Source organism: Lepidothrix coronata, unplaced genomic scaffold (assembly GCF_001604755.1).
Source record: "Lepidothrix coronata isolate B3197 unplaced genomic scaffold, Lepidothrix_coronata-1.0 Scaffold3, whole genome shotgun sequence".
Classification (NCBI taxonomy): domain Eukaryota; kingdom Metazoa; phylum Chordata; class Aves; order Passeriformes; family Pipridae; genus Lepidothrix; species Lepidothrix coronata.
In genome coordinates, this window is record NW_016690183.1 from 11916514 (window position 1) to 11939457 (window position 22944).

General features: G+C 37.8%; 1 protein-coding gene across 3 annotated transcripts in view; it reads left to right on the top strand.

Moving 5' to 3' along the window:
- Positions 1-22944, top strand: part of ELMO1 (engulfment and cell motility 1) — a 315174-nt gene that overhangs the window by 121318 nt on the left and 170912 nt on the right. For all 3 annotated transcript variants that reach the window (XM_017823374.1, XM_017823383.1, XM_017823392.1), the window contains 3 exons: positions 1688-1738; positions 3112-3234; positions 4599-4730. In XM_017823374.1, coding sequence (XP_017678863.1) covers positions 1688-1738; positions 3112-3234; positions 4599-4730 — 306 coding nt within the window. The remainder of the gene's footprint in view (positions 1-1687; positions 1739-3111; positions 3235-4598; positions 4731-22944) is intronic.

A 22944-nucleotide genomic window follows, 5' to 3' on the forward strand; every position in this document is an offset into this window, starting at 1 on the left:
AAAAAAAAAAATACAAAAAAGGTCTATCGAAAAGAGATGAGAGTTTGAGTATTGAAATGATACTATGTATGTTTGAAACACTTTTTTGGCAATTCTCTGTATTTTTGCAGAGACATTTTGATATGGAAAATGAGATGGCAAATGCTGTCAGATAATTCTTCTCATCTCTCAGTACAATACTTATATTAGAAGAGGCAGCTCATTAGCTGCTAATGAATATATAGCCTTTTTGGAGACAAAGTTGATTATGATGCAGTAATTGGTTTTGTGAATGCTTGTTGTTCCTATCAGTTTTTAGTCCAGTGACAAAAACCAATATCTCAATAACAGCTTTTTAAATTACAGGTATAAGAAAGAAGTGACAATTTGATAATCCTCTCCAAAAAAGTAAAATAAAAGAATTCCCCCCCTTTTTTTTTTGTCTTGAATGCAGAAAAGGCTGTCTCCTATTCTTTACCTGTTCATCTTTTTTGGCAGTGGGTATATAGTTTGACAAAACCAGCCAGCCTGTTCCACGTAACACAAAGTATATTATGTGTCTGGCACTCCCCCTGCAGCCCAGCTGTGCATTTCCAAAAGTGATGGAACCATCTGTGTCATCCATTCCTTTGCTGTTACATGCAATTGAAACCTGCTTAGCTTAAAATCTAAAGCTGAGTTTCCCTTTTGTCCCTTCTTTCTTCTTTATCGCACCCATGTTCTGTTGCAAGCACCCTTTGTCTGTTACAAAGAAAACAGTTCAACACCCATGACTGCCTCTCGTTTCACACCTTGAATTATTTTCTTGTTGCAAGCAGGTTCTCACCCTAACACTTGCTTTATTTACACTGTTTCTGCAACCCTGCTTCAGCAATCCAGTTCGTGTGTTTTATGTAACAGCCTTAGTTTTCCAATTTTCTAGTCTCTTTTTTGTTATATAAAAGTAACCAGTATGTGCTCTATACTACTCTTCAGCTCTCACAAAGTTCAACAGGATCTTTTTTTAAATTTATTTCTCCTGAACATGAACAATATTTTTTATATGGTGCCAACTGCACAGAATCACAGTGCATCCTAAGAGTTTCCTTAAGCATGTGTAAGCATTGATTTCAAACAGGTCTAGAAAGAGAAGTTAATTTAAAGCAAAATTGCGATTGTGGAACATGGACCAATGTCAACATTGCTTCTAAAATACAGGGGAGAAGTATTCTTTGTTATAATGAAACAGTACTGAGTTGTAGGCTGATTTATTGAGTGAAAGTTAGAGCACTTAACTTTTAAACAGCCAAAATATTATTTTAAATAAGCATGTTGTTTGACATCTTGTTTTAAAATCCTGGCTGACTTCCAGTCCGTGCTTCCTTCTGTATTGTTTGTGGGGAAAGATTGTGCTTGAACAAGGGTGTAAATACTCTGCTGAACTCACAGAGGTCTCTTCTGAAGTCTTTCACTGCTGGTTTTGAATCATCAAAGTCCTCAGCTTGTGTCATAATTTTAACTTTTTTTGCCCCTTTTCTCATAGTAGGGTAAGCTGAGTTTATGATACCCTGAAAAAGGCATACAGTCATTTAGCTGATGACTAATGACTGTCATTTATAAATAACACTACAGAAACATAAGACCTTTGCAAGTCAGTGTATTCTTCTAGGTATGACACTAAAACACCTGCTTCTGGCTAATTTTTTTTTTACTTTTTTTACTAAATCAGGAAATGGCAAATATTCTGGCACAAAAGCAGCTTCGTTCCATCATCTTAACTGTAAGTATACAGTTTTCAAAGTTACTGTTCACTAAAAGAGAGAAGAGGTGACTGAAGTTTTGGTGTTCATAGCTGTAGCACGGAAGATAACGGTTTGGTTGTCGAGTGGGTTCGAAACTGCTTTTTAGAAAAGTTCTTTTCCCCTTAAAATAAGTTGTGGTTTCTTCATGAAAATATAATACTGAACACCTTGGTATTTTTTGCTTCTGTTGATTATTCTGTCTCGATATAAAGTTGCACACAATTTGTCATGGCTTGCACAAAAGAAGCATGAAGTAGAGTTAATAAATATAATATAGAAGACTGGCACCTGCTATCATGGAAAATCAGAGGGATTTTGCCTTTGACCTTAGAGTAGATTACATCTTCAAGGGAACAAGGGAAAGTGTGCTTTCTTGGTGTACAACAAACCAAACAACAAACAACCCCTCGCACCTTCTCATTCACTGTCATAATTTCAGTGATGTGTACAAACCCTTCAGAATTTATTTCAGAAGGAATGGTTTTACACTGTTTGAGCTTGTAGGGAATTTGTTATAATCACATGGATAGTATTCTTAGGTGTTTATTTATTGTCATAAAATGCTCCAGTGCCTTTTGGCAGACAGATTCCTTTATTCTCTGGAACTGTACAATATCTGTTGATGTATCCATCTCCTACTTGATGACTCTTTCCTTATGTACTTTGCTGTATTTAGTGACCTGGGTCTGTTTCCCATTTAGAACAACGTGGTGTTTTTGGCACACCAGGGATTTTTAAATTGTCCATCAGTTTTGTGTTTGCCTTCTGAATGGGATAATTCTGCACCTATGGGGCATTGTATGCTAATATATTTCTAAGCAATGTTCCTCGTACTGAATGGAGTAGTCTGGTGGAGGCAAGATTGTGGTGTGATGTTGACTCCCTGTTGAGCCCTGTTAAATCACTGTATTCTCTGTCTGTTTTTGCAGGTTGAATACTTTTCTACTCAGACAGCTACTCTATTAAATATGTTCTTAATATACTCTCTTTTTTAAAAAAAAAATTAAAAATACAGAGCTCTAATGCTCTTGGTATGGAATTAATTTTTCTTTGAAGTGACTTCTCAGCACTGTTTTTTTTAACGCCACTTCTCAGTATATGCACAGACCCTACCTAGTGTAAAGTCCTGTTCCTAAAAGTTGCTTATACAGTATGTAAATCAGTAGTGCTAGTCCTGGTTTGATTGTCTGTGGGGTTTTTTTGTGTTTTATTGTTTTTTTTTTTTCCTTTTCTGAAGCATATATACACTATTGCATAGCAAAAACATACTGAGAAAAATGGAAATACCTGACTGCACCTAATGCACTTTTCTTATAAGATGATATTCACCAAAGTCTCTCTTTCTTTGCAGCATGTTATCAGGGCACAGAGGGCCATCAATAATGAAATGGCACACCAGCTTTATGTTCTGCAAGTACTTACCTTTAATCTTCTGGAAGACAGGATGATGACAAAAATGGATCCACAAGATCAGGTAAGCATCTGGCATGATCTAGTCTTAGCAGGAAGTAGACAACTGTTCAGTGATGTACCTAAAGCTCTTTATGAAGGAAAAAACACTTCTAGGAACACTTACATAAGTCATTAATTTTCTCTCTCTGTGAAGTTGGGTGATGTTTTTTTGGTTGTGATAAGATGTACTGGCTATTGCATTCATTGTGAAAAAGGAGAACAAAATGGCCAGGCCATTCTCCTTAGCACGTAGTTCCATGAACTGAATTTTGTGTCTTCCTGAGCAGAAACTCTGAGCTCCAATCCAGCATTTGTTTCCTTTGTGTGCTTCTCAGAAGCAACAGAGATGTATGGTCCTTCCTAAAAGTACTTCTTTAGAGCTAAATTGAATGTTTAAATGAAAACTATCTGGCATGCTAGATTTGAAGTTAATTTTGTGTAACAATAAACCCTGTTTTTCATACTGGGAACCTATATGGTAGTTGTTCATTAGTTTATTGCTTCTGTGTCCAACCACTGGCTTTAATATAGTTCACTGTGCAAAAAGAGACACTTAATCCGCTAAGAGATTCAAGAGATTTAAATATATGGTCAATGAGCCATAGGGAAGATTTGTTTTGTTTGTTTATTTTTTGTGGCCTTTTTTAGGCCCTGGACAAGGAGGAACCTGATTTCATTTTTAAGAGGAAGTTATGTTTAGACTTGCTGATAATTTGGAGAAGAGAAGGTGGGACAGCTAGATAGTTTTACCATAAGTAACATCATGCTGTAGGTTTCTATCCTTCCTGTTTCTTAAGTTTGAGGCAGGGAAGTTTGACCCTTGGGAATGTACATGCAGTCAACTAGCACATATCTTCATAGAGAGTCACTAACACAGTGTTGTTAGTATTATGATAGGGTGGTTATCACTGTCTTGAGACATTTGTAGCGATGTGTAAGTGTGGTAATTCCTCTCTTGCCGATTTCTGTGGTAGCACAAATGGGCAGTTACAAAAACGAATTCGGAGTGCTGAGTCATTTTGATTTCATCCAGGAAAGTATTTAAGTACCAGCTTCATTACCAGCTTAATTTGAAATTTGTGTAATCTCTTGGCTTCTGTGGTTAAAATTAAGTGTGTAGTTAGACTTTGATAACGTGGATCCTGCTTCTTAAAGTCAACACTTGGGCACCTTCATGTGAATCTCCTGAATGTGATGACTTTTGAAAATGGGAACCAGAAGGTCATTCTTACTGACTGTCCCTCCAAGTACAAAGTAGGGAACTTAGACACAGAAAGGTTGGGCATTGGAGGGAATACAGTGTTTTGAAACACCTTTTGTGGTATTATTTATAAAATTGAAAGTTAAGTTATTTAACCAATTTTTTTTAACCTTGTTTTGACATAGGCTCAACGGGATATCATATTTGAACTCCGAAGAATTGCATTTGATGCAGAGTCTGAACCTAACAACAGTAGTGGTAGTATGGAGAAACGCAAGTCTATGTATACTCGAGACTATAAAAAACTTGGATTTATTGTGAGTATTTTTTGTGGTGGTCCACTGAAAGTGGGTGAGGGCATCCATTATAGTACATATTTTAATCAGTCACTTCTCTTACTTGGTCTGCTATTTCCTAAAAGGGAATAGCTTTCCTCCCATCCCCAGAAATCCCAATTTACAGCTTTAGCAGAAGCTAGGGTGCTGCAATGAGTGACTATAAACTCTTTAGAAAGGATAGGCAAGGAAGGAGAAACAGTGGGATAGTCCTTTATGTTAGGGAATGTTTTGACTGCCTAGATCTTAATGATGGTGATGGAAGGGTTGAGTGTTTATGAGTAAGGACCAGGGGGAAGGCCAGGGAGGCAGATGTCATGGTGGGAGTCTGTTACAGACCACCAACCAGGATGAAGAGACAGACAAAATATGCCATAAGCATCTGGGAGAAGTCTTGGGGTCTCTAATCCTTGTTCTCATGGGGGACTTCAAACTTACCAGCTGTCAGCTGGAAATATTATACAGTGGAGAGGAAATAGTGTTAGGAGGTTCCTGAAGTGTGTGGAAGATAACCGAGACCAACTGTATGAGGTTAAACAAGGTGAAGTGCTGGGTCTTGCAACCCCATGACACACTCCAGGCTTGGGGAAGAGTGTCTGGAAAGCTGCTCAGAGGAAAAGAACCCAGTGGTGTTGGTCAACAGCTGGCTGAATACGAGCCAGCCGTGTGCCAAGGTGGCCAAGAAGGCCAGTGGCATCCTGGCTTGTACCAGAAACAGTGTACCCAGCAGGACCAGGGCAGTGATCGTCCCCCTGCGCTGGTGAGGCCACACCTCAAATCCTGTGTTTGGTTGTGGGCCCCTCACTATAAGAAAGGTATTCTGGTGCCGGAGCAAGTCCAGAGAAGGGCAATGAAGCTGGTGAAGGGTCTGGAGCACAAATCTGGTGAAAAGCGTCTGAGGGAGCTGTTGTTGTTTAGCTTGGAGAAACGGAGACTCAGAGGAGATCTTATCTCTCTCCACAAGCACCTGAAGGGAGGTGGTGGCAAGGTGGGGGGTCAGTCTCTTCTCTCAAGTAACAAGCAACACGACGAGAGGTTCAGATTGGATATTACATAAAATTTCTTCATGGAAGGGCTTGTCAAACATTGGAAAAGGCTGCCCAGGGAAGTGCTTGAGTCACCAGCCCTGGAGGTGTTTAAAAGACACATAGATATGGCACTTAGGGATGTGTTTTAGGGGTGATCATGGCACAGATGGACTCAATGATCTTAGAGGTCTTTTCCAACCTAAACAACTCTAATTCTAGTTGCAAGAAATAACTACCTGAGATTGAAGCATGTAATTTTGAATGACATGATATGGATTGATGAACACAATAAATCTGAGATAGATCTCAGTGGTATTCACTTGTAGGGCCTTGTGTTTTGTTTGCTTGAAGTCCTTCCACCTGTGAATAGGGGATGCAGAATCTCTTACCCGGACTTGATCAGATGAATTGGAGTTCTAGTCTTGCCTGAAACTGTGTTGGGGAACAAAGCACAATCTGGCTAAACTGTTGCATACTATATATTGATAAACAATGTGTATTTCCCCCCTCTGGAAACAGAGCATGCATATGTACACTGCAATCAGTATCTTGATTTATTGTTTGCTCTAGGTTAGTATGCAGTTTTCTTTCTCCTTGGGTAAAATGGTATGCTTCATAGCTTATGTGATTTGTTACTGTGCTGTTGGCCTGGCAAATGTACAGTGAATATAGTACAGTAGTCACAGTTTTTAACACTGTTGGTGCAAGCTGAAATTCACTGTTCAGTTTGAGTGCTCTGCTCAGCTCTGTGGTGTAGGGCTCAGTTCTCCCAAAACCATAAGGGAACTGGGTAGAGGCTTTCTGGGTTCTGATAGTTGTTTTCATGACTGATGAGTAAGGAAAAATTCCTGCTGGATCAGTGCTGTTGTATCTGTAAGGAGTCATAAGTAAATAAATGGGAAGAGAAGATCTTGGCATTTTGGGGCTGTAAGCATCATCATAAAACTAGTGCTTTGAGAAGCTTTTGAAGTGCAGTATGGGGGTGTTTTTTTGTTATCTGTTAATCTATTCTCAGTTCCTATGTGATAGAAGACCATTGCTATCCCAACTTCTGAGACTGTCAATTCCTATAAGGAGATGAGCAGAGGACTTTCTACCCTCAAGGCTAAAACTAAAAGAAAATGCAGGCCCTAGTTTAGAGACAGATGGGCTGGATATAGAGCCCCCAGCTTGGGGTAGATGAGAACAGAGGTGGGGGCCACTGTCATAGGAGAAGGAAAAGTAGCTGGTGGCAAAGAAGGAAATGGTGACAAACACAGAGGGAATAATGGGGTATGCTGAAGTCATCGTGGAGTTGTACGTACAGAGATTGTGGCATATGGAAGAATCAAGGAGAGAAGTTTAAAACAATTGTTCTCTACTTCAGGCTGATCACTTTCAGATATCTATTGCTCACTCTAGTTTTATGAGATACTGAAAAGTCAGCTCCTCTGAAAATCTGATCTTGCTTTCTTAAAACTGGATCTAGAAAACTGATTGTATAACAGAATACCTAACAGAATTTGAACTAGTACTCACACACAGATATGAATTTCAATTCTATTTTTTCTGCTTCTTAACAAGGACTAAGTATCACTATTTTTGAAGTCTGGCACTAGTTATTCCAATGGTTTTGTTTATCTCACAGGACATATTTTGATTCTTCAGAGCTGAGATTATTCACAACAACATGTTTTAGTTGATAGGGTTGTTAGGAAAAAACTTGGTGTGAATCAAAATGTGTTAGTCTTGTCTGAGTTTGCAGGAACTCTCTTGCGCTGCCTGCGCAGCAGAGACTCATTCATTATCTTCATTTCTCTCATTTGGGCTGTTCATTGGGAAGCCTACTGAAAACACTCTGGCAGTTGTCAAGGGTAACTGCAGCACTGTTTACTATTTAATTATGATAGCCTTTCACAAGGGGATAGGGAGCAAAGTTTAGGAGGGAATGGAACTGGGATTAAAGCAATGAAGAAAATGCGGGGAGGCATAATGGGAGATAAGAAGAAATATGTGCAAGTAAGCTGTGAAAGGAACACCATAACAAGAATCCTAATGGGAGGTAGGTTATCCTACTGACAGTGTGATGAGGCAATGTACAAATAATAAAAATGTCAATGGTGAACTGCAAGAAGAGTTATTCTGCTCTTGTACAGAAGTTTTACCTTGAGCTAAGAGTCCAGGTGACGCTGCTTGTACACTTCTTTTATCTCAGCTGAAGAGGAATATGACCGTCCTCACAGGGCTGGGGAAGGAAGCAGGATCTGTTGTGAAATCTGACTGGTTATCCCCAGCCTCTTGCATGGGCAGTGCTCTTACTGGACTCTTGGCTGCTTTCACCCCATCTACTTATTTTCCTTAAAGTTTCCTCAGTGCTTTCATAAGTTGCAGGTAAAGGGTTGCATTAGCAAATTGATCTATAATCTGAATAGTGGGAGGTTTCTCTTCCCCCTGTTTTGGCTGTGTGGCACAAGAAACTCGCCAAATAGGAGGCTGACTTTGAATGCTGTCTTCATTCCACTGGTACTGATGGTCAGGAAGCTAATTTCTTGAACTGATTAAACATTCATTCCAAAGGAGAGAGTAAAACTATGTCTAGCCATTAAGTTGTTCCTGAACTGCTTGTTCTCTTTCTGTATGGGAAATGCAAGAATCTTATTTATTTTTCTCAGCCACATCAAAAAGTCTTGCCCCACTACAAATAAAATGTCCACAAGAGTCCAGACATGGTTTCAGAAGTTTACAATATAATTTGTAAAACTTCATAGTTAAAGACATCCATTCAGTTTTAAAGCAACCACAAGACCTCTCCAGATGGTTGTGATAAACTGTTTATTATGAGCAAAGAGAATTTCAGAGGAGACAGTCTTGAGGACATTTATTAAAATGCTAATAAATACAACTAAAATACCCAATTAGGAGATCTAAGATACACTCCACGCTATTGAATTATTTAGTATTTTCTGAGTCAATTGCAAATTAAATAGCCTGAATACTCTCCCTTACATTCGAGTAAACTTAATTCCCATAATTGAGGTAGGTAATCGTTACTAAAAATTGATAATGCTGTATATTTTCATAATAATTTTTTAAACATTGCTACTGTCATTGAGAAGTTGTAGCAAATGGATTTGTTTAGAGGCAACCGTGAACAAATTCTAAGAAGCTTAGGTAGCTTAAAATGTTGGGAAAAAAACCCCCCAAATTATCATCCCAGAACAGGTTTTCTGAAGTTTTTGGTATGTAGAGCTTCTGGGTTTTTATTTGTTTGTTTTGTTTGAATTTTCTTTAATTAAATATAAGTGGTTAGTATAAATGCAAAAAACCAACATGGAAAGTGATTTCATAATTCTGCTGTGCCACGTTGGAATTTATTAGTGTAGTAAAATGAAATGTGGTTTAATGAAGGAGCTTTGAAATCAGTAAGGAACTGTCTGATAAAACGTGACAATTAAAATTAAAATAGAGAATAGTGGAGTGTTCTTCAAGAGGAAGGCATGGGCTTGACTTTCAAAATATTAGTGGTGGGGACATAAGGGAATGAACATATGCAGATGAAATCTTCTGATGAAACAAATATAGGAAGCACTGATGAAAGAATCACCATGTTATTCACAGATTAGATGACCTTTTGGATTACAGAGACAGAAATGTAATTTCGTTCAGTGATACAAAGAGATATGGTGTTCATTTAGGACCCCTGGCAAGAATTTCACCTTCAGGCAAGTATCTTGTCTGTAGCAAAAGATAAGAGAGATTGTGCAACATAGCCACAAAAAAGTCAAATGTTAAGCTAGGATATATCTGGAAAGATATTTTTAAAGCAGATAAACTGTTGAGACCATTTTCTGCATTTCTCAGACATCATCTAGAACACTATATAATTTCAGTAAACTATGCAGTGGCTCCTGGAGTGACTGAATGTGAGATGTGTGTAGAGTGTGAGGCTTGTGCAGTGATAAGGGAGATGTCTTACAAGAGTTGATTTAGAAAGGTTGCCTTGTTTAGCCAATCAGGCTGAATGCTGTGGAAGTCTTAAGTGTAAAAGTATTGAGAGGGAGGAAACTATATGTAAGCTAAAAGGCAGAGATGTCAATCCATTTATGGGAAAGATTTTTAGTTGGAACGATGGGGACAAAAGTTGCTACTAGTTTAAAGATGGAGCTCAATCCTTTATGAGAAAGTTTGTATATGTTTCACAGTGGTGCATCCAGGAAACAAACCCATGAGTACTATATGAGAAAAACCCCAACAAACAAGGTTGCTTAGAGAAGTCTGAAAGGAGACATGAGTAATTAGATGGGTGACTTAAATAGTCACATAGCTTATTTGTTAGACATTGCAAAAACTTTCTAATATGAGGAGAAGCAGCACCAGAATAGATAATTTGGAGAATTTGTCTTGTAGAGATCTCTGGAAAGAAACTTCAAAGATAGTTGAGAATAGCCAAAGCATGCCTTAGGCAGAATGTAAACCTGACTTGCTTTTGAGATTTTTTCCGGACTTGTACGTTTTTTTTCTTCTTCGTGTCCCAGATGAGCAGCTACTTTGTTTTATCTTTTGATCATCTTCTTCAAAAATCCCTTGTGTTACAGCACAATATCCAAGTAGCGCTCTGAAGATAAGAACCATTCAGGTTTCTCATGGGTTCTTCTGTGGTGCTTCTCATTGTCTCTTTGAATAGTTCATTAGCTGAAGCCTAGGGATAGTGTTGCCTATTTAGAGATGAAGGGAATATTTTTCCCTTCTTGAATTTTCTGGCTAAAGGAATATACTCTCAGGACTTTATTTTTTGGAACACCCACTGCTTTCCTCAGTGCATGGCTTTTGTTAGACCTGTACAAGTGTTACTGTCTGTAGAGCTCAGTGCATCAAATCAGGTATTTGGAAAATGAAGAACTAGAGTTTTTGAGAGAGTTAGTGACTGTCTTGTACATCACCTGTCCTGCAGTTTCTCTTAAAGTCTCCTTGTCTTTAGGCATAGCTTTCTCACCAAGCCAGATCTGTTGCTGACTTAACCGATAGGTTTGGCCTGAAGTTTAGATTAGCTCTGTTCCACCAGCAAATGGGAAGTAGCTGTTCAAGACACTACCTTTCCAAGCATGACCCATTTCTGTGTCAGACTGTAGTGAGCCAGGGGGTTTTCCTCCAGAGCAGGTGAAACTTAGTCATTCACTATATGGAATGGAGAGTCCTTAATTGCTGTGGCCAAGAGTAACTTAAGACAAAGACAGGAGCTGCCTGGATAACTACCCAGAATGATTTATTCCCTTTGCATCCATTTTGCTTCTTCCTGTATATTTTTTTCTGCAGCCATCTCAAATGGAAACCCTTCTCAGGCTGTCTTCTGTATGACAGAATATTTATCCTTTGACAAATTAAATTGATTGTGTTCAGTAACCTTCTTCAAGTTTAATATATTCTATTGAGTCTCTTTACTGTGGTATCTCGCTTTGCTTTCCAACTCCTTAGCTCCTATGGCTTTTCTCTCTCCATTTCTTTCCCTAGTCTTTGGTTTTCATTTCCCAATCCCCTTGGGCTCTTTGTTCCATTTTGACCTCCATTCGGATCCATCTCTTTGTCTGATCGCCAATCCCCATTACTTCATTCATTCAATCTCTTTAAATTTCGCCTTTTTTTTCATTCTCACTCCTTCCTTGTGATGTGCTTCTCCTCTGGGTTTTCCCTTGTCTCCCTCTCTCCACCTCTTCCTCCTACTCTGTTCATTCCTCCATCAGTATGAAGCCTGCTCAGTCAGCTGGCTCTCATTTCCAGCCCTTGCACTGAAACTTGTCAGGACTTTCTAAAGACAATCAACAATTTGCATTTTTCCTGTGCTGTATTTTCTGTAATGGGTTGGCTAGTTTTAGCTACATGGTCCCAATATTAATATTTGCCTCACTGTGAAAAATTTCAATTGCCTGATAAGTACTATCCAAGACATTAAAAGCTGGGAACAGCATCTAGTAATGGGAAACACTGGGCAATGGTAATAATAGTCAGCACTACTAACCCCACCTCTTAAATGATCTATAGAAAAAATGCTTTCCCCTTCATTTTTTTTAACATAATGTTGTGGGATTGTTTTTTTTTTAAAGATATGATGTTACTTTTGCTTATTATTCTGGGCTGTGAAATAATCGCATCTTAGTTTTGAAGAATTTAGCTTAAACTGCTGATTTACTGTAACCTATAGCGATAAATTATTTGACCACAGATTTGAGTCACAGGTTTCCTGGGGATGGTGTGTGTGTATTAAAAGAAAGTTCAGATTTGCAGTGATAGAAAGACAGTAGATCAGTACTTAGGTTGCTGTGTGATAATAATTCATCCTTTATTGTTGTCTGATGGAAAGTAAAGAGAGTGAAGTCGTGCAGTGAAAGGGCAGTGCGCAACTCTGAGTAGTTTGCATGGTGTGGATTAGTGGTAGTCAATTAAACAGTAGATTGATTAAAGCTTTAGAAAGTTAAAATGGAGCAAGACCAGGATGGGATTGGGATGCCAAGCCCTGCAGGAATATGAATAGTCCTTACATTCTGTGGAGTTACTAATGTCAGCTAGATCTCTGAAGCCTCTTTGTTCCAGCTGGTCATCTGGATTAATGGTAGCAGTCTGCAAACTAGGGAGGGTAAAAGTTTCCCAGGAGGGAGACTGAGAGGGATATGGACAAAGCAGACCCCGTGTGATGCCTTTACTTAGCTATTCTTGTTGAAGACCTGAGGATGGTCATAATTTTTCTTCCTAAAAAATGAAGACCTGACTGTTTGAAGTCCTACAGCATTATGAGTTGTAGGACTGGAAAAGCCCTGACCAGGAAGCTGAAGTTCTGTGATTTGAGACTGAAATCTGGAACTGGTATTAAATGCTGAAAAACTCATCATAAAGGTCATGAATGGTCATTTTCATCTATTTGGTTCACAAATCCCTGTTGTTTCCTCCAGCTGGTGATATTCTGCAGTGATCATAAGTTTTTATCCTTTGGGAAAGCTTTTCAACGGTAATAGAAGTATTGCTTTCTTACATTCAGGTTCTCTTGTTGGCTTTGGCAGTGGCAGAGGAACATTTTTAGAATAATACTGTATATGTGCTAATCTAGATCTGATCCTTTTTAAATTTTAAATTGATAAGATTTAATAGTTGGCTTAATGGTAGAACAGCATAGATGACAGATTGTCTGTACTACTGAAAGCTATTAGTAATTTTCCATCCTCCACTCTTTCTACTCCTACAGCCCTCTCTTTCTCTATCTACTGTTTCAAAATTTGTGAAATCAGTTGTTGCTAGGGGAAAAAAAAAACAACTCAGAGAAGATTTTCTTTTGCTGAGCTATTCAGATATGCAGTAGCTGAGGCTGCTTTGCTTCAAAACAGAAGCAAGTGCCAGACCCCTCAGATCAGTTGCCCTATTTCTATATGTAACAATGGCTCACTCTGAAGTAAAACATTTTGTCATTTACTAATGATAGGTAATAATTAAGCACTATTCAGCACAGCAATACCCATGTCTTATCGCAGTCCACCAGCAAGGAGAATCGTCACCTTTCATTGTAATACATGGTTTGTAGATTTGAGCATCTTTTTATTTAACAGATTTAAATTTGCAGATGGTATGGCCAGGAAAAAAAACAAAACATGCTCTGCCCTTTGCCACTGAAATTCCCTTTTGTTGGACCAGTGGGTTATAGATAGGATTTCTCCTCTCGTTTTTACCTTTATGACCACTAGAGGTTGCTCTTCTCCGTTGTTTGCGAGCATCATTCTCCATTGTGTCATTTCGTTTTGAAGCTGAAATTTTTCAGCACCTATTTTAGAAAAAAGCCATTACTGATTTATTCCTTGGGGTAAGTTTTGAAAGATGAAGGCTAATCATACGTATTTATTTCTAGTTATTATGAAAGAATGTATTTGTATAGTGACTGTCACTTTCAGTAATTGATCATCTTTTAAGTAAAGAGACATAGTTAGTGGCAGATTTATATGACTGTTTTTGCTTTCATAAACACTTCTTTGGAAGTGTTTGAGAAAAAACAGATCTTGAGGACCAGTTCTGTCATTTTGTTTTCAGAGAGCAACATTTATCTCTATAATCCTGTTGCTGTGTATAGGAATATCACAAGAACAAGATCTAATCACTGGGAATAACAGCCTAGGACCTTGAGTAATATTGGTCTTAAACCAATAAAAACATCTGAATGGATGTAAATGTTTGAAATACTTGTGTTTTTATTAATATTGTGTGCACCAGAAGTGCAGCACCACATTGTACTAGAAGAGCAGCAAAGTTGAATTTTAGGAAAAGGTAGAAATAAGATAACCATTAAAGCCTTAATTCATTCCCTTACTCTTTGTCCCATTGAAATACATGCATATGCAGTATTTCTTTTATCTACCTCTGCTTTTTTCCTCCTTTTTACTTCGCTCCTTATTTCTGTCATGGTCCTTGCCTTCTGTCTTGTTTTCTGCCCTAACACTCTAGTGCTTCTTCTTCTAAGCCTTTCTGCTCCCAAATGCTTGACTTTGACACTCACATCTCACTATTCTGTGAGCTCTTCTCTTTTCACTCCACTCTTGGTTTGTTTTTTTTCTCTAAACTTGGAAGATGGGGCCAGGGAATGCTCAGGACAGGCAATATCTTCAGAAAAAAACCCGTGTGTGTTTCAAAGAGATTTGTTAAATTCAGTTAATCCTGAGCATTTCAAGTTCAATCAAATGTAGGCTATGTTCAAAAGGAATCTCAAAACTGACACAAGAGCAAGTCTTAGAAGTTTTTCTTGCATAGCATGAGTGGGCTGGGGTTTCTTGACAAAACAGTTATGTAAAAATTGATTTAATAAGAGCAATGCAGAGCTTAAAAAAACATGCCTAAAAATGATCAAATAGTTTGCTAAATCTTGCTAAGGCTTTTGAACAGAAAGAAAAGGTTAGGCATTCTGTTCTAATAGTTAAAATAATTGTAAAGTATCAGATACTAAAGTCTAAAAATGGAAAGTGTCAGACAACCTGAAGTGCAAGTGGTGCAACCAGATTTACCTGTAATTCAAACACTTTTTCAAGTTTCTGTTTGCTTTAGCCATCTTCCTTCCCTAATGTTCCTGTGAATATTGCTGCTTAATAGATCTCTAACAGAGCAACCACAAGGAGAGGTGCTGAAAGCTGTATGAGAAGGTGAACAAAATATGTGAAGTACAATAAAAGAAAAACAGAATGAAAGAAGAAGGACATATAAATGAACTGATGATTTAAATCTTCTGAAGCTATATGGAGATAATTCAGTCTGAAAAAAACCCAAAAACAAACAAACAAAGCAAAAACCAAAACCCCAAACCAAGTCTCCATTTCACTTGTTGAAAAACAAAAGAAAGTTTTAATTTTATTAGATGACTATTTTAGACTATTTTGCAATGTGCAGCTCCACATGGAAATCTTGCAAAATGTTTTCTAAGAGAGTACTTGGATCTTGTCTTTACAGTAATACTGAATGTTTGTCAGGATTGTTTTTCTTTACAATTCACCTGAAGATAGAAATACTTGACTTACCCTATGTATATGGCTCAGTATTATTTGGAGTACAGCTGAACCTAATTTTAAAAGAAAGCTGATAACTAATCTATAATATTGCACAGCAGAGGGCACTAGCATCGTACCAGATGTCAGTTGTTCATAGAAGTTTTTCAACAGCTTACTTGCATGGATACACAATCTTTTCAGCCTTAGAAATAGTAGAAATAACTGTTCTGGGCTGTAAATTCCCATTTGTCAGTTGAATGCCAGCAAATGTTTGATGTTTAGGCTAAATGATGCCTCTGTGCATTACTTAATTTGGCTTTCATGATGTAGTTTGTGATACAATTCACTGTAAGTGGGGTTTCCTTTCTGGCACTTAGTGGTGAGATATTTTATCCCTCCAAAATATTCCTGTGTCTGAGTGTTTTTCAGCCTTATGTAGGTTCTATGACAGGGATGCTTTCTTGCAATCTGGATTTTTTTAGTTATTTTCCCCCACCCACCCCCAAGAGTCTCTACAAATCTGCAAGAGATGAGATTTTTTTAAATATAGTTATAGATCTAATCAGAAAACCTTACATTTGATCACCAACTCAGACTGTGTTCTGCAAAGGTGAGCAATAGCAGCAAAGTATCAATATTCTTCCAAACCCGAGAGGCAGAAATACAAAAATCATTCAAGCTTACTCTCACAACCATCCTGTCCTTGGTACTGTTAGGAGTCCATAGGTGTGTAACCTACTGCATTCTTTCCTGTAAGCGTAGTTTCATAGTTTTAAGTTACTGTTTGGCATAAACAAAGCATTCCATGGTTTCGTGTCATGCTATGTATATGGTGCTAGGCTGTGGGAAAAACAGGGCTGTGCTGGAAAAAGTATTGCTGCACGTAGAATGAAGCGCTGCACGCTGAGGTTTGCAACTGAAACTCAGCTCTCCACACTGACATTTAGATTTGCTGAGATGTTCCAGTCGATGTGTAGTGGTGGGAGATATCTCCTCTGGTATAACTTAGAGGAAGGTGGTCCCCACGGTTAGCGTTTGATCTGCAAATCTCTTTGTTAAGCCCCTGTACCACTTTGAGCAGTGCAAGGAAGCGTGGATAGGTGCCTGCTAGGCACAAGCAGGGAAACGGCCTGGTTGCCCTACATGTGAGTGGGGTGTAACCTCCTGAGGGAGAGAGGTGACCTCCTCTGACCACAGGGGAGATGCTGTCATGTGACTCCAGATTGCAGTGTGGAATAAATACTCAAGAATGAAAAAAAAATTAGGTGATGAAAACTGTAAATTTATTGGTAAATCCAAAGACAATGCGTTTTTTCTTTGTCACCAGACTGTAGTCTGCTGATCCTGAGTGCTAACAGAGGAATGCAAGAGAATTATTCCTCTTTGGAGGCGTGAGGTTTTAAATGGCTGGGAGAAAACCTGAGGAACTTTTTTTTATTAACCAAAATGGGTACATTGTAACCAGGAAAGCCAGACCTTGTGGCACGCGCAGTGGATGATATGTGTGTGTGGTAGAGAACCTACTAATTTTACATAAACTTGGCACTGCTGATCTGAGTTGATAACTGTACAGAATGAGGTTCCTGGGTCAGATGCGTCTTTGCAGTGACTGATAACAGGGGCCAGCAAATCCATATGTTAAAGCTGAGGTTCTTGTGTACCATGCAGCTGCATGCGATTTCCCAGGTTTATTTGTCAGGAGCTATGGGCATCTGACAACTTGATCACTGTTAAAATGGATCAACCAGCCTTTAACCATATGTAGCTGAATTCCTCTTAGCTGTAGTCCTTCCAGAGAAGAACAGTTTAAAAGAAAGAAAAAATAATCATATCTCAATGAACCACCAAGCTTCTTTGACCCTTCAGTATCACTTTAAGAATGAAGTTAAAACTAACCAGAATGAAATAACTGTAGTTGTATGTTGGTGAGTGTGAATGAACTGACTCTGTGTAACATCAATCCTTCTGTTTTGATTTTTTAATACTTTATTGGATGATTTTGTGCTTGTTATAAATATCCGTGGAAGGAATCATCCTTTAAATAATTTTCTTAATGAAGAAAATTGTTTTGCAAAGAGAGAAGAAAAGTTTTTTAAAGTATTTTTATACCTTTCCAGTATTTTTAATTGTGAAATTGTAAAATAAAAATCTTAAACTCAATGTGATTTGAAAAAGCATGCTTCTATTGAAGAAAATCCACATACAAATGGAAATGTACTAATTTAAAACTAGGTGCAAGGGAACATTGAATTTATGGCGTATTTTTTATATACTATGTGTTGTTTATCCAATTGTTTTCTTGTTTGCTGCTCATTTACTATATGCATCCCAGTTATAAACTCGTGGGGGCAGGCAAGCTCCATAGATTTGAATGTAGCTGGGCTGAGTAGTTTGCTTCAAGTGTATCGTAACAGAAGAATTGTATTCTGACTCTGTCCCCTAGAGATGGATCTTGGACATCTTTCTCTGGATATTATGTACCCTGCATGCCTCAGAATTTGCATACAAAAAAATAAGATGAAGAAACAGCCCTCACAAAACTGATCAGCCATAATGACATCTCTCCTCTTTTGTAGTGTGAGCTTCATCTGTTTCACAAGGCTTGGCTTGGATAGCTGACTCCAGACAAACCCTTGCTTAATGATGGTAGTTTTGGGAAACTGTGTAAATTCAGTGTTAATTACAAAACATATCAGCATTTTGCAGAGTGAGTCACAAGAGCTCCACATTCTTGTAGAGGGAGGAAAAGAAAAATTGAAATTTCCTAATGAATAGATCCAATGATTTTTTTTTTTTTTTTTTTAAATTACCTTGCTATTGAGGACAGATGACGTTATCCTATAGAATGGGCACAGGATATTGTTGACTTAAGATAGAAATATGGACTCACAGGTTTTAGGAGACATTGGTCCTGACTCCAAACCTGTCCCTGACTTTTACAAAGCTTGGCTGTTTGTACTCAAACAGGGGGAAGATTTGACTGCAGAGATAGTAATTTTGTACATGGGTATGTCCATCCTGAGGTATTTAAAATATCATATATGTTGACAGTTCCTTTGCTGTAGATCAGTTTTCAGCTTGTTCTCTGTGGTTACTAGAAGTTTATAACTTGGTCACAAGGTAATAAACAAAGTGTCAGTGTGTGAACAACAGGTTCCAAAGTGGTAGCAGGCTTTTTCATCCAGTTCTGCAAGTCTGTATGCCCAGCCGCAGACGACATTTCAGCTCTCTTTCCTGGAGCTCTGGGATGGAGTTTTCTGTTTTAAATTTAGACAGCTGCTCTATCTGGCTGCCAGGCAGCCAGTAGGTTCACATAGCTGATTCATTTTGAACTGGGGTTTTCTGAGACACAGGGCTGACTTCTCTGTACTCTTTATTTGAACTAAATGCAGCCTGAGCCTTTCCTTTTGCACATGAGAGCTGTTTTAGCTAGCTTGCTTGAAAAAGAAAAATGTGAAACCTTTTTACAGAAGTACCTAAAAGGAGAGCAAGATCTATCCCAACTTACCTTTCTGATATTTGGCATTGGCTTTAGGTTCCTTGCAAAGCTCACTGTTCTCAAAGCAACACAGATGGTAAGGATGCAGGGATGTCCTCAGCCACCGCAGTCATTGATATTAATGAAATTCCAAGGGCAGTAAAATTCACTGCACAAATGAAGTGTCAGTCTTTTTGTTCTGTGGTTGTGCCGTGCCTACCATAGTACATAAGCATCATTTCCTTTACTGGAGATGACAATTGTTACAGCAGGAAGGGTCCCATTCAGAATTTCATTCAAGTCTTCTGAGGGATGACATAAGGGAGAGGCAAATGCATCAATTAAGTGGGCTGCTTCACATGTGGGTTCCCTGTAGATACACATCCTCAGGAAAGTTCTAGTGATTATTTTTACCCTGATCTTAATTGATTGCTTATAATTTAAGTAATTTTTCTATAAAAGAAACCACAACTGAAAGTTGTTTAAATTAATGCACCTTAAATTACAGAAGCAAATGTTATGTCAAAATAGTTTAGATAGAACTGCCTGGAGTGTAACTAAAACAATCAAAAATATGCTCTCTCTGTAATCTTATGCTTAGAAAAATCTGATTCAAGCAGCCCTAGATTTGGCACAACTTGGTTTTGAACTTTTCTTTTTACTTAAAAAAGGGGTCTGGAAATATATTTTTTTTCTTGTTGATAGTCAGTGCAATTCAAGTGTTTTGTCCATATGCTAAAATATATATTTTTGCACACTCGTTAGCTATTTTTTATCTTTTCCTTAAGTTTTATAAAAAAGTCTGTTGAAGTGCTCTGAATTTCTTCTTAATTGTGGAGCCATTATGCCATTATGCTTAAATAATGAGTGGAAGTCACAGTGTACCTTCCTTCACTTGCATTAAGCTTACCTAAATTCAAAAAAAGCTTTTCATGCCAAAATTAGACTTAGGAACACTAAGTCTAACTAATTGACACATCTGATAGGACTCACAGAAATAAAATTACTCAGGCAGATTTTGTTTCTGGCATGCATGACTTCTGTCTCGTTGCAAACATTTAATCTGCGTTTATTTGTAGTGTAGATGGATTAATTTCTTTGGCTTGCTCTTCCTGCTAGCATTGTTCACACTGTTTTCTCACATGACTGTCATCTTGCTAGCTTGATAATTCTCCTGCTGGGCAGGATGGGAATTCATGCCTTAGATCCTATATGTGTAGAGAAGGCAAGCTGCTTTAATGACACTGGTAAAATTAAACTAGTTGATCTCCTGCACATTCTGAAATCATAAAAAAGCCTATATTTATAACAGTAGCTCTTTTTAGGTTGAGAATGCTCTATGCCAGTTTTTCCTGGTGTATTTCATGAGTGTTGTAGTTCAAACATTATGAAAATATCTTGCTGGCCAGGATGTGGGTAATATATTTCAGCATGATTTTGTAAGAGCTGGAGTTATCTGAAAAGCTGTAGCCCTTGGTTGCTTTCCAGCAGCACTGGCTGGAGGGACACCTGCCTCATGTGCTTTCAGCTGGGCCTCTAGAAAGTCTCATGGGAAAGGTCCCTAGTTCCCTGCAGTGAAAACGGTCTGGATTAACTCATGTGTCATCCAGCAGCAATCTAAAGTGGACTGACTTTGCCCAAAAGTGTAGGACAGGAAATCTGGCAGGATCTGGCTGTTAAATATCTGGAATAATAATAAACTAGTATGACTTTTAGTTTCTTGACCCAGTCTAGCTATATGTGCAAGTGGATATTTGACAGCTTACTCAGTTATTCTGTAAACTCAGTGGATATGGGGAGATATCTGGAAGTAATTTTCCACGCTAAAAAATGTAATTAAAAAGGCCATGTCCCATTGATTCATTCTAAATATCCCTGAAAGAGACCTGTTACTGCTTGATAACTACATTTGCCCAGAAAGCATTACTTCAGTAATAAGTCAGCAATCTGTGAAGTGCTAAATATGTATCTAACTCTAAAGTCTGCCCTTGTTAACTAAACTAAAGCCTGAGAGGTGGCTCATCGTTGTCATGCATTGGACAAGACGTGGTCACTCTTAAGTTATAGCACTCATTTTGTGTTCTTCTAGGCTTTCAAAATAATGGCAGTCCCTTGGGCTTAAGATTTTGGAATTCAAAGCATTAGCTGAATGTAATATAGGTTTGTGTAATATAGGTATCCCTAATACAGGCGTGTGCAAAATACAAAGAATTATGCAAGAGCTCTTAGTCTTGCTTTATAACGTGTAATTTATTCATGACTGAAAATATGTAGTGCTTGTCTTTTGACATGCACTTATGTTCTACCTGGTGGTTTTAGCTGATTTAATTGCACTACCCTAACATTTAGATTTTTGCAATTTTGACCACCATAGCATCCTTTCGTGACGGGGACAGATTTCTGGTGGTGACTTACATAGAACTCTCTGGTGCTTTACATTAGATTACACAGTAGCTCAATGAATTAAGGGAATACAGTAGTCAAATAATAATTTTTTTAAAACTTTCATAGGGCAAAGTATGCGCAGATTGTACATACAATGTCTTTGATATTAAGAAGGTTGGTTTTATATTGATGAGGTCAAACTTGATCCTGAAGGTCTATTGCTTAACATGTTACATAAATTGGAATGAGTTTTATTATTAGAAGGTAACATTTGTAGTCTAATAATATGTATTGCAAAAATGTCACAAAAACAACAACAAAAATATCAAAACTTAAGCTGGTAGAAATGGCCAAATATTTGCCTCAACACAAAGTTGAGAAGAGCTAAAAATGTGTTAGTTAAAGGAAAAACTACCATCATTGTATGAAAATATTGTTTGTAAGTCTTCATGAGAACTATATCCAGTAGAAATATACTGAAGTTCTTTATGTGTGGTGGGAATGTGATTTAAATGACTTGCACTGAAAGTATCTTAAATTACTTCCTGCATATTCTTTCAAAGATACAGCAGTTGCTGAGCTTTTGATACTCCTCACTTGCGTTAGACAGGCAGGTTATTTATTTATTTGTTTATTTACTAATTCAGGGATCCTTCAGATACATTTTCATTCTATCATAGAGTTCTGTTGGAAAATTAAAAAATAGGCTTTGGGAAAAAAAAGCCCAATTTCATATTTAAAGAGCTATCAAGAGAAAAACAAATCTGTTAGTTCTTACCTTCATTGAATACATAAAGGTTGAAAATTCCCGAGTCAGTCTTGTATCTCATTAAATGGGATGGTGGAAGTTGTGTGCACCATCATCATCTCTTTGAATATAGCATTGTTAAATAAAAGGACAAAATTATTTCCTCATTAAGAGTTTTAGCTGACTACCTCTGCAGAAATGTTGTTGTGTTTTTTTAATGTAGCATTTTTTCTTATTTGTAATTCTTGTGTAAACGAACAGATGGGAACATTTTGCATTTAAAGCTTCAGGTTTATTTAGGGAAGGGGTAAATGGTGATGTTGTATGCTTGTTGATACTTGCAACCTAAGTGTATCAATTCGTAATTCACTGTGAATATAACTCAAAAAGCTCCCACTCTCCTGGTCCTGAGTCCTTAGGAACAAACATCCATGTACGTACTATGATTTCTTCATTTGATCCAGGGAAAGTTTTTGCATAGGTGCTGTAGAACCAGGTAGGTGATTGCTTTCCTTCCTAGCCCACAGAACCATGGTTTAGATTTAAAAGGAATTAGAAAATGAGTAAGCAAGTAATTGAAGACAGGAGAAAGAGATTGCTGTCCCTGGTGTTATCTTGGAAGACGGATTGTTCCTTTTTTTGCAGAAAAAAACACGACCACTTTTGAGAGGGTTCAATTTAGAATGACACCATTTAAATTGGAGTCTTCAGATGTTCTGAGGTTTTTCTATAATCAGTTCTTTTACAGTCCTGATTCTTCCCTGGAAACTTCTAATATGTTTTTGTTATGTCAACCTACAGAAGTTAGTCATTCAGAATAGGGTTTCCCCTGAGCTGCTTTGGTATTGGGAAAACAGCTATTAATGGGTCTAGCACCTACTCAGGACAAACTAGCATGGTTTGGCAACTGATTTACATGGCTGCACATCGCACTGGTGCAAAATCTGTGATAAGCTGTCAGTATTTGTCAAGACAGAAATAAATTTGTATGTTAATGGCCTAGGAATGCAGGAAAATAAATGGTTTCTGTGCTTCGGCGTATTCACATGGAAGATACTGTTGTTAGGAATAA